The 12,979-nt window shown below is 40.0% G+C and overlaps 1 protein-coding gene across 1 annotated transcript in view; it reads left to right on the plus strand.

The window, feature by feature from the left end:
* The window catches only part of LOC111873859 (transmembrane protein 214-B), a 73,151-nt gene that overhangs the window by 29,510 nt on the left and 30,662 nt on the right, over positions 1-12,979 (plus strand). The window contains exons 7-8 of the mRNA XM_023868896.1: positions 2,193-2,304; positions 3,405-3,550. Of these exons, the coding sequence (XP_023724664.1) occupies positions 2,193-2,304; positions 3,405-3,550 (258 nt within the window). The remainder of the gene's footprint in view (positions 1-2,192; positions 2,305-3,404; positions 3,551-12,979) is intronic.

Raw genomic sequence — 12,979 nt, forward strand, 5'->3', positions numbered from 1 at the left:
AACAATCTCGACAGACGTGAAACATCCTTTCCCTCAAGAGAATCCTACAAGCCACACCAGTTCTTCGTCATGTCATTGACGTCAATAGCCTGTCCTCAACCTACCGGTTTTGACTACCGCACTTCCTAGTGCTATTGACCTCAAGTTTCCTGTACTCACTGACCGTTCCCCCTCGCCCTTAGTCACACACCATATATGGCCTTAATCGCTCTCCACTGCTCCCATTGGTCCGTTCTCCCTAACCACCCCCCCTGCCTACTTCGTATATAAGCAGCACCTTCCACATCCTATCACCACAGCTACTGCTCTCCGCAGCTATTCAACTGCTCTGAAGATGGAGGCGCTACGTTCCTCCGAAACGTCGGCCAAAACGAAGAATACACGGTGCCTAAACCCAGAAGACAACTTTCTTCATTGTCATCGCCGTGAAAACTTACAACTTAGAAGAATGTTTGGACTGACTAACTGAGAAACAAGGAAGTGCTAAAGAAATACTGACTGCCAAGCAAAGTGATATAGTACTGAATACCGAGTGAATGCAAAGTGCTCCTGTCATCACTTTAGGAACATTTTATGGCTGGTGGGCTTGAACTATCAAAATCCAAACCCAAAGCAGAGTTCATGGTTGGTCATCTGCCATGAAATTCACTACTTTTGGTCAGAGAACATCTTGTTTAACACAAAAGGGCTTGAATCTCATTGCTGGTGTCTTGACAAACCTATGTGTGATTTTGACACCTGTCCTCACATGCCTGTGGGATTAGCTTGTGCAGGACCCAAGTTAACAAGTTGCATGTAGAAGTCACAAGCAGGGATTAGCCTTACTTCATTCTGTGCCAAAACACCACTCTATAAGCTAAGTCTGTTGGCACAGTTCATGTCTGACAGACCTCAGACTGACTCTCCACCTGCAGTAATTACTGTCTAGATCTAACACAGGTTTTCATCATGAAGCCATGCATTGTTTCCAAGTGTTGCATCCAGGTAATGAAATCACGCTGGGCTGCTACACTGATCCTAGTCCTTTTGAGGTTGAAATTGCTGTCACAAAGTTGAAAAGGTGTAAATCACCAGGCACTGATCAAATTAAGGCAGAACTGATTCAAGCAGGAGGTGAAATATTATGGTCTCAGGTTCATAAGCTCATTAATTCTATTTTGAATAAGGAAGAATTGTCTGATCAATGGAAGAATTCTATTATTGTACCAGTTCACAAGAAGGGTGATAAAACTGACTAGTAATTATCATGGGATATCACTGCTGTCAACTTCATACAGAATGTTATCCAATATTCTTCTCTGAAGGTTAAGGCCATACATATATGAAATAATTGGGATCATCAGTGTGGATTTGCATGCTTCAGATCAGCTACTGATCAGATATTTTGCATTCGACAGATACTGGGAAAACAGATGGGATAACACTGAAAAAATGTATCAGCTATTCATAGACTTCAGGAAAGCCTGTGATGCAGTTAGGAGGGAAATATTTTACAGTATTCTCATACTCTTTGGGGTGTCCATGAAACTAGTTAGGCTCATTAAAATGTGTTTAAACGGAACATATAGTAAAGTCAATATAAACTTTATACCTTGCACCCGGTTGTGAGTATATTAGGTTTTTTTTTTTATTATAACCGTCAACACAACACAACAAGTGGTATGGAAATATCGTTAATGGAGGTAGTAGATGCTAATGTACATTTCACTTATTTATTACAAATACGGCTGTACATCTATACATTAACGTCTACTATCTCCGTTGAAGATATTTCCTTACCACTCGTGTTGTGTTGATGGTACTAATACAAAAAAGAATCTAAAAGTTCATATATGTAAATATTTGTCTGATAATTTCCCTATCCAGAATGGTCTAAAACAAGGAGTTGCTTTATTGCCACTGCTTTTCAACTTTGCTTTAGACTATGCCACATTGCTCTACTTTAACGCTTAACATAATTCCAACACAGCTCAGATACATGGTCTCTTTCAAACAAAAGCTGCTACCACACTGTTGGCCGTATGGCCTTGGAAGTCATAGGGTTAATGGAGAGGAGAAGACAGGCTAACATGCCATTCCACATGCTGTTGCCAAGGCCACAGGGAGTCTGCAAAAAAAAAATAGTCTGGTTATTTTATAGCTGCTCCATGTAGTTTGTTTTCACAGTGTAATTTTTGTCACTTTTGTTTCAGCTGTTGGCTTGTTTGATCATATGTCTAAATAGTGATCAACATTGCTACAGTATTTGGAGGCAGCTGTACACTAAGCATCTCCCACAGTCAGCAGTTTTACTTGGACACATTGGTATGTACAATGACATAAAGATTCTCTGTCTTTTCTGATTCACAGAGCTGAATTTTTCTAGGAATTAATGCTTTTAAAATTAGACTGCAGCCTAAATGCAGTTCTTAAAAAATGCCATCAGATTGTCTGTATCTGGTAAAGATATGTACTTTGTTATTGTGACCAAGAGTTGTTGCTTGAGCTCAGAGTAAATGATATGCTGATGTGAACTGAATTCAAATCAGTGTTACAGACTTGTGGAGTCCTAATGAAGATTCATCATACCTTATTATTAGAGCCTTTCCTCAACCAAGAAATTATGTAATTACATGCAGCAATTTGGAACTTGGTTACTTCGAGCTGTTCCCCTTGTATCTGTGTCCTGTATCCTGTATCCACTCTTCACTACACTTCTGTATATGTACCCTTACATGGTCTCTCCTAGGCCTTCTCAGTGTCTTCATTTTTTATGCTCTCAAGCAGATCTTGCTATTTGTCTATGTGTAACATGGCTCTAGCTCTGTGTTCATAATTTTACAAAATGGTGATGATGACGACGACGATGATGATAGACTGAGCGGGATGGAATAGTGAGAACACTTTAAACAAGTATTTGGTAGGTGATTGGTTGAAATACCGGCATGGGCTGTGGCTATCCTGATTTGGTTTTCCCATGGTTTTCCTCAGTCCCTTCAGACAAATGCCTGGATAGTACTTCAGATAGGCCGTGGCCAGGGCTGCGCCATATCTCAAGCGGTTAGTCGCTGGCTTCCCACTGCGGCAGTCCGGGTTCAAGCCTGAGTCTGGTCAAGTGGGATTGTGGTGGACAAAGTGGCGCTGGGGCAGGTTTTCTCCAAGTACTTCGGTTTCCCCTGCCAATCTTCGTGCCACCAAATTCTCCATAATCATAATCACCCGGGGCAGGTACAATAGGCCAATTAGTGGCCGATGTGCTGAGTGGACCCAACTGGACTCCACCCCCCCCCCACTGTGCAAAATAAATAGGTCATGGCCACATCCTTCAAAGTCCTTTCCATGTTATCATTCAGCATTGTAAAATAAGCCATTAACCCAATCCCAGTAATAACAGAATTTGGCTTAAGTGATACATTACTTTTCAGACAATCAGTGGAGTGCTATTAAGGGACAGATGGTTGTGACAGTACTCAGGGAGACACTTTCTACATTCCAAGTAACCAATGAAGAACTGAGGAAAGGCAAACAAAAGGATGAAAAACATTTAATACATTGCCAGCATTCCTGTGAGGTAAGTGTCTTCTGAAATTAAGATTTTGTTCCACATATACATTGATATAAAGGACAATTTTATAAATGCTCTAAAAATTTCTTGTCATGCAGAATATCAATATACAGTAGAAGTCCATTATAATGACAATTTTTAACTGTAAAAAAGAGTGATTGCTCTTTGTTGGCAGTTAAGAATAAAGAAGTGTAGAAATTGCTCCAAAAATGAAACCACAAATAAAAGAAAAGGTAAAGCTATCCCTGTAATGTACCATGGACGCCCATAACATTGTGAGACTTTGAGGATTCCACATTTTCTAGACAGTTGGCTCACAGATGGCAGTGAGATTGTCAGCCTTACATGCCAGCCACCCTTTACCCCCAAGGAAGATTCTTGGTACTCATTTCTGTTAGAGGCTGAGTCAACCCTAGGGCCATAGTGTGGCTGGAAGGATTAGGTACATTGAAAAAAATCTAATGACCTCATTGGGATTCAAACCTGCAACCTTCTGGCTTGTAGCATAGTGCCTCAACCACCTACATTACCTTGATAAATATCTTTGTAACTGATGAAAGCACTGGAGTTCTAAGTGAATTAACAGTTATTCTGTAATATATAAACTATGTCTGAAATATATTGTCAGTTTTTTTTAAGGTGATCCACAAAAGAGAAAATGCCTTAGGAATTCAATAACAGTGAATATTCTTTTATCAGATACCAGGAACACATATTGGGAAACATTGCCTGTATGATACCAGCGAAAGAACATGGCATCTATATGGTTTAATTCTGAACTGAGAATGTATAGGGTGGTTTTTAATGAACTTGATGCATTCATGGCCCAGTGCTTCACCATGATCAGCACACTGCCAGCCGCGGAGCGCATGTGAATTTTGCCTATGACTCAGCATGCTGATAACATTTGGAATGAAGGGAAGTTCTTACCTTTGTTCACAAATTACAGGAGGTGCGAAAGTGATGTCTCTCTACATGTAGACATTCCTCATTCCAGTGGACGAGGTTTTGATTTACCTTCTGAAGATTCTCTGCAGGAATATTTGAAATTTCCCTACAAATATTTTCTCTCAGTTCTTCTCTTTGAGGGTTACTGCTCTAAACTTTGTCCTTCACAGAACCCCAGAAGAAAAAATAACAAGGATCATTTCTCCTCAATAAGCACTTGATGCTTATGTTTTGTTTTCTTGTCTATTAAGAGTCCCTTTGTTCTAAGTTTATTCACCAAATTATGAGTTGCTCGTCTGCTGGAAACTCTTTCATCATTTAAATTTACATCAAAATTTTCACCGAAACTTTCCACCAGAACTGTATTTCACATAAGTGTCATACATAAATACATGTTGCTCTAAAGTATCATGAACCATGTCGTGCCAAACTGCTGACTAACTGTTAATTGGAAACAAATGGCTCATGGTGCTGGTAACTACTGCCTACTGCTGAGAAATCACAAACAAACACCCATGCATGCACTGCACTTCCCACTGTATAACATCATACCGTGTAGAGGTCTACTAGTTAATTATTTTCCTTCATTCCAGATGTTGTTGGCCGTCAAGCATGCTGAGTCATTGACAAAATTTGCATGCACTTAGCGGTCAGCAATGTCCCTGTAGTGGTGAAATGCAGAGCCATGAACATGTCAGTAGCTTCAAAAAATTCCCTGTATTTATTGCTGAACTTCCTAAAATATCCATTTTGCATTTTTTCACCATTGGTGTGCAGTTCCATGAAACCCATTATAATAAGAATATATTGTCTCTTGGTACTGCTAAGATACAGAACCTAGATAATCACATCATCTTATTGTTATGAACAAGTTTGCACATGCTCCTGTCATTGATTCACTAACCTGCCATCTGATCTCAAAGGTCTTATGAATGAAAAGGCACGATTTCAAATAGCACTGAAACGATACTTAAATACACATTCATTCTGTTCTGTTGATGAATACCTATTGTCTAGAAAATAACTTATGTAACTTTAAATAGCCTTGTGTGTAGTCACTGTGTATTCTTGGTTTCTCTTGTGTGAGAACTCCATTGGGTCTGTACATGTGTTTTGTATTTATATGACATGTTCCCCATCCTACAGTCATTTTGAGTAACTGTGGATCCATGGAATGTAATGTAATGTAATGTAAAAAAAACTATTCCTGCCAGAAATGAGATAGCATTGTACACAGTGTGCTTTGCCAGTAGTGGTGAACATGAATTAACAGCGGTTAATGTCTGGAAGTCTCTACTTACATATGTAGGTTTCCAGGATGTAAATCATGCACCGAAGGTAGCACAAATGTCATCTGCATTTACATTTCCTTAAAAGGTGTCAAAGTAATTGGTATCATTGAGACTGCTGAAATGAAATCTGAGGGCTTCTTATGGCTTCACATGAGACAGTCATCTATTACATAACTATCTACAATACTCACTGAAACTAGTTTTGTGCAAATTTCTTACCTGTTTCCTTGAAAATGGTAGTGAAATTGATGATTACACCAAGCCAGAGAAACAAACTGACCTGGATCACCTTTCTACACACCATTCTGTCAAGTTTAATCATTCATTTACATGACTCCACCTTTAAATAATGGAAATTTGATATATCGTATCTTCAAACAATATATGTACTTCGGTTAAAGTAACTTGTTTGTAGAATGTAGATTATAGTGTGTTGTCTACTTGAAATCTGTAATTCAATAAGATTTATGGTGATTACTAAATTAATCTTTCAAGTTAAGTGTGAGAAGTGTTGTTTCATGATATATATCAAAATATCAACAAATTTTGTATGAAAAAATTTTATGGTCAGAACTTATAAACATGAAAATATCATGAAACTTTGATATCATGCCTGACAAATCTAAAGTAGTTGGGATCTTTAGTGGTGGAAATAGTGCACAGAAATCTTTGCCAAGTTTTATAATATGGTAAAGTTGTCCGTATGCTTAATAAATTAAGCACTACACCATGAAGGTATATGGGGGAGTGGATGTATATATCCACATTTTGCAACATTTTATAACTATTTATTTTTATTTTCTGTTAACCTTGCAGTGTAGATTGAAGCATTTACAAGAAGGTAGGTTTCTGAAGTTCTTTCCAGAACTTCTTTTTATATAAAATTAATGCAGTGCCCATCAAAAATTCAACAAAGAGTGCTTTTTTCGTATGTTTCTAAGGTCTATGTTTTGTGAATGCAAGTAAACAAACATTGCAAACTAATGTACAGGATGGAGTGCAGAAACTTCCTTTCTTTGAAGGCGAATAAAAGAAAAATTATTGCTGATAGACAAAATTTATGTTTAGCTAATGAAAGAACATACTTTATTTTAAATCATGTAGTTTTGAACAAAGTATCTTGAAGGTGGTGGCCACCGTTCTCTGTGGACTGATGCAACCGTTTTCTGAAGTTCCCCTCTGCATGTTCCAACATGTGCACCGGAATTTGGGCTACTTCCTGCTGAATAACATTCTTCAGCTGAAGCAGGTTTGTGGGGCGATGTTTGAAAACCTCTGCCTTGAGGTATCCTCATAAGAAAAATTATAGGGCGTTAGATCAGGTGAGTGCGCTGCCCACTGGATGTCACGTCGAAGCGAGATGAGTCGTCCGGGGAACTTTGTCCTCAAAACTGTCATCGAAGCTCAGGCTATGTGGGCCATGGCACCATCCTGTTGGAACCAGACATTTTCTAGATGCATTTCTTCAAGAGCAGGTTCGAAAAAGTTTTTAATCATGTCCAGATACCACTGTGAATTGACAGTAACTGCATGATTGTCTTCTTCAAAAAAATAAGGGCCAATAACTCCAGCTCTCGACAACGCACACCATACTGTCACCTTATCACTGTGAAGTGGCCTCTCATGGAGCTCTCTGGGATTGTTACCACTCCAATAGCACATATTCTGCTTGTTGACATATTTGGATAGGTGAAAATGTGCCTCATCACTAAAGAAAACAAGTGCGACAGGGGTTAGAGTTTCCAATAACGTTTTGCACGCCGTTATTCACCTCTGGAAATCATGTGGTGACAATTTTTGCACAGCAACCATCTTATAGGGATGGAAATGAAGATGTTCATGAAGAATTCAGCACATTGAATGATTGGATATGTCTAGGGTGACTGCATGTTTGCGAGCGGAGCGTCGTGGAGATCTCAAAATCGACTGTCGAACTGCCTCCACATTTTCTGGCGTCATAACAGTCCGTTGTCGTCCTGATGATTTTTTCACCACACTCCCGGTTGTCCTAAAGTTCTCTACCCACAAAACAATCAATTTCTGGTTGGGAACTGGACCTTTGGGCTTAATTCCAAAGTGAGTACGGAACACACGCTGCACCGCCACGTAGGAATGATTGTTCGAAAAATAGGCTTCGACAGCAAATGCACGCTGCTTACTCATCCACCTCATGTTTCCTACTTAAGGGTATCAGACAGAAACTTCCGCGACTGCTGCATTCGCCGAGCCTATCCCCACTTTTCTGCGACCTCCCCTCCCTTCACAGTGTGTCTTCACAAAAAGGAAGGTTCTGCACCCCACCTTGTATTATGTATGTGTACAAGGGGTGTAAGTTTCTCAAGGCAGCAGATATTAAGATTAGTCTTCTGGGTGTCACGTCCTAGATGATCATAATCTTAGTGTACTAGAGAATCCATTTCTGTCAAATGTTGATTTCTGTTTATCTCTTTCTGTAAGTACAGTAGTTTGTTTAGAGTATATGTGAGACAGTAAGCCTTTATAATGGGCCATATTATTAATAATTTCCAAGCACCATGTGACAAGTTGAACAATTTTACCCACTACTTTTATTGTTAGTTTCCATGTAAATGCATGCAGACTGTACCAAATTACATATATAATTCTATCATGTCATGGCCTCTTATCAGGCCTTCACAAGAGCTGTGTCTCATCATTTACAAGAATGTAACATTTACTGCTCCCTATTTCTGTTATTTTTATGGAGAGCTATGTACTGTCTTAGGACTCATAATGTTACTTATCCCACACTGATTGAGCCTCTGCTCATGCATCGGAAATTAAAGTTCTGGCATCTTTGTATTTGGCTGTAAATATCGTGGCATTGTCCTTTGAGGGATACCAGGCCTTATGAGTGTGCCAATTAGTGAAGCAGCCAATTCAGCCCTGTATAAAGTATAAAGAGCATAATGACAGATTGAACTGCTGCTGGTGCAGTGCATATATTCTGTTACAGGCAGTGATCACTTGATGTCAGTTAATCATTGTAACACCGTTGAAAATTTAGCAGTATTGTCACCATTACCTTGGTCAGTTATTTCAACATTTCTGACAGAAATTTGTAATTTTGTTTTTAGTTGAGATTTTAGTTTCTCACAGTGGTGACTTAAAGAGTACTATCTTCGGTGATGTTACACTGTGTAGTCTGGTAGAAGTGTGCAGACTTTTGAGAGGAACATAGTGCCTCTGTGAATTGTCCCTGAGAAAGAAAAGAGTTAATAAGCTTGGTTGGACTGATTGAAAACTTTAACTTAGATAAATTATCCATTATATGTATACAGTGGCCGTCTTGTGGTGCACTCAATTTCATCTCTGTATACTGTATACATATAATATACTGTATACATAAAATACTGTATACATATAATGGATGAAAATCAGTGCAACAGGACGCTAAAATATAACATTATAGATAAATTATGTCGCAAATCAAGGTTCAGTGATGTATCAGAGGGTTTTAAATATCCAAGAACACTGCAGCCATAGATATGTTATTGTTGAAATTTAAGGTGACATAGTCCATAAGCCTCATACATTGAAGTGTTGTGCTGTGATGGGCATGGAAACCAAACTAGCTTGCATTAAGCAAACTTATTTCTTCAATATGCCCACGGACTATTTTCAGAATAACTTCCCGTAATAACTTGCCTGTTGTGGACAAGATGTAAACTTTGAGGGAATTTTGTGTCTTGACTGGGTTTTCGTAACGTTATAACTCGTTTCCTTCCAAGGAAGGGAAAATGGGACAGACAAAGGGAGTAATTAAATAAATGTGTCAGATATACCAATGGTCTTCTTGGAAGATGCCTGAGGTATTCATTTGGAATACCATCAAGTCCACAAACCTTTCTCAATTTCAATGTCTCTACTTATTTCACATGTCACACAACCTCACCTTTTCCAAGGGTGTTGTCTGCAGATGCGAGCAGAGCTTGAACTCTAGTTTCCACCCATCGCTCATGGTTTTCGTCACACAGGTCATGAGATGTGAACTGGTTTTCTAAACAATCCACACTGGCATTGGCTTCTCATTCAGGAGATATGTTTGTTATGGTGTGAAGGGGGGTGTGGAGGGTTCTCTCCACCTCTTCCGCCATCCATGCCATTGCGCCCTTGGGGAATGGCCAGTTGCAAGGCTAAGCGCTTGGTAATTGTCTCGTTAGCTACCTCTTAGCTGTGAGTTCACAGTATTGATAACATGGGAGTGTATGTGAGATCGGGGAAAGAGAGGGTGTGACTGTGGGGTAAGTCATTAACACACGCATCCCACTTGCTTGGTCTATTTTCGTCTACTAATATATTCACTTATATATTCTCACTTTCATGACCAACAGTGGCTGGTTACATACACATCGTAATTTAGATAAACACACTTGGGTTCACCATCCTAGCTCTCATGGTGGTTCCTACTCAGGGCCTACTCTCTCTGCCCTAACCGTGTAACATGGCACTTTAATAATATCTCACTTTATATCCATGACTGATATGAACAGTTCGACTTACTTGGTGTAGGAAGCTGATGGTGTCCCCTCGGTCTGGCACGACCATGGCTCTGGCCCTCCTGGCCTCTGGCTGGCTACTCACTCAACATTTGTACACTCAGATACATGGATAGATTGATTGATATAGATTGATCGATTGATGTGTATAGCTTGCTCATCCAGTTGCGTTAGCAACTTTATAACCTTTTTTCTCTGCTGACTCCTGTCTTTGGGGTAAGCTCCGCCCCTTAATTAGAGTGAATTCTCCCCCAAAGATCCGTCCTGGTTGGTCATCTCGGTAGAGAGGGTTGGATCTCCTCAGGCGGTCTCGTTGAGTCAGCTCTCTGTCTTTTTCCATACAGCGGTCTGTTCTGCATAAATCAGCAGTACTATGCAATGTGACAATTTCTCACTGACGTTGCTACTTCCTGCATTCTACTTCAAACATTAACCCTTTGTCTAGCCTTTCTAACTGTGAACCCAAGATAACTTAATACATAAAAGTTACAAAACCCTTGCCGAAATGCTACGGCATTACAATGTTATTCCTGAAGGACCATGAATGGTGGTTGGTACCTTTGGTCCATTCTTTTTCATAGGCGGTTTTGCAATAGGACGCAGAACTTGAGATGTGACCACACAGTTCCCTACTTCTGTTTCCCACTGTTCGAGTGCCTTTCTACGAGTCATTCGTGTGATGGTTTTGGCAACCCAATTAACTGCTGTTTTACATGCTGGATCCCAGGTTTTTTCATGCTAGTGGGGTGGGACTAAGTCCCTTGTACTACTGTCACTTCTGACCTATTGTACCAGCCCCAGACGATAGGTGAGGGTGATTGTGGAGCAATTGGTGGAATGAAGATTGGCAGGGGAAACTGAAGTACTCAGAGAAAACCTGCCCCAGTGCACTTTGTCCACCACAAATCCCACTTGACCAGACCTGGGACCGAACCCGGGCCGCCGCGGTGGGAAGCCAGTGACTAACCGCCTGAGCTATGGAGCGGCCCTAGATCCCAGGTTACTCGCCAAATTTCCTTAACCATCACTCATGTTTTAGCATACTCTCCCACATGTAGGTCGTTATTTAGGTCTGGGAAGTGGCATCTTCCTCTAGTTAATTTGGAGTCTGGATTAAATTAATTCAGAGGCCAGGCTTTGAAACTGCTCCCAGTCAGTGAATTTGTCGACCGGGTCCAAAGGATTCCTGGTTCTAACTTGATTCAGTTAGTGGAAATCGATTGATAGGTGATCTGAATCTAGAATATCATAGACAATGATCTCTGACAGTCGGATGTTCTTGTGCACAACAATATCAAGCACGTCACCACTTCCCACATTGAGAGTATTGAGTGGGACATTGTGATGCTGAAATTTCAACCTAATTTATATGCACTAAATTCAGTAGTTTCATTCCTGAAGGGTTGGAAACTATGCTATTCCAAAATGGATGTCTAGCATTCAGATCTCCTGCCAGTAGCAACTTCTAAATCTTAAGAGCGCAATGATGTCTGCATCATTCCAGTTGTGGCCTGGTAACTTACAGACTTCTTAAAGTAGCTCTTCACTATTACCAGTTGGTATGCTGACCCCTGTGGTTTCTATTGAAATAAGGAGAGGCCGGTCTACAAGGTTATGGGGAATGCCTTTTCTAACTGCAATGGCAGTTCCACCTTTTCTTACCTGGAAGCAGTCAGTCTGATAAAAGTGATAATTTGGAATAAAGAACCTCTAATGGGGTTTGAGATGTGTCTCTGAGAGCAGAGCCACATCTATATGTAAGTCCTGCAGCTGTTTGCTGAGCTCACAGCACTGCCTCCAATTAGCATGTGCATTAAATGCTAGGATTCTGAGTGGTCTACGAACTCTAGCAGCCATTTTGTTTATCAGAGTCAAAGTCAAATTCAGAGTTACTTTATCACTGACAGTTTACTACCAATCAGTTCATCTTGGCATCAAGCCTCTTGAGACTCATGAGCAGAGACTTTTTTTTCAACTGAACCCTTATGGTTATAGTCCTTATGTAACACCTTCTCTGGCAAGAAGATGGATTTGTCTCTTATGAATATGCTTGGCCATTCATCAAGTGTATATTTCGCACATATAATATGTTATTGAAAATTCTTCCTTTTGTACTACCTCTGTCAGTACAGGCTGTGCGAAGCATATTATGTTTATCTTATGTATCACATGTAGGGCCCAGATATGCAAATGCATATTTTGATGGTTTTTTGTCGTTATTGCATATTCTAAATGTAAGAGCATATTTCTGCATACACAGGGTGTTTCACGACTTTAGGGCATAACTGCAGGAGGTGATTTCCTAGGTCTTTGTGTTCAAAAAAGTTCATATAAACATGTGTCCGATTTTGGACGGTTACGGAGTTATGACCGTTTTAAATTCAGAATAGAAGGTAATGATTACTGACAATAAACGGAACAAAATAATAAACCACATAATACATGATACATTTAAAGTATGAATGTAAAATTAACTTCGTAAAATTACCTTTAATTTGAATTGATTGATGCTTAAAGCTGATTTTCGAAAATGCCACCGCCGGCTGCAACACAGGCTGCTGCTCAGTTGTGAACCGCGCGGGTAGCACGTAGCAGCTTCAGCTGGCTGTTTCTTACGTGGTCAGCAGCGTCCAGAATGTGACCGAGCAAAGCATCTCACATTGCCACCTTCACATTGT

The sequence above is a fragment of the Cryptotermes secundus genome, unplaced genomic scaffold (assembly GCF_002891405.2).
Source record: "Cryptotermes secundus unplaced genomic scaffold, Csec_1.0 scaffold414, whole genome shotgun sequence".
In the NCBI taxonomy this organism is placed as follows: domain Eukaryota; kingdom Metazoa; phylum Arthropoda; class Insecta; order Blattodea; family Kalotermitidae; genus Cryptotermes; species Cryptotermes secundus.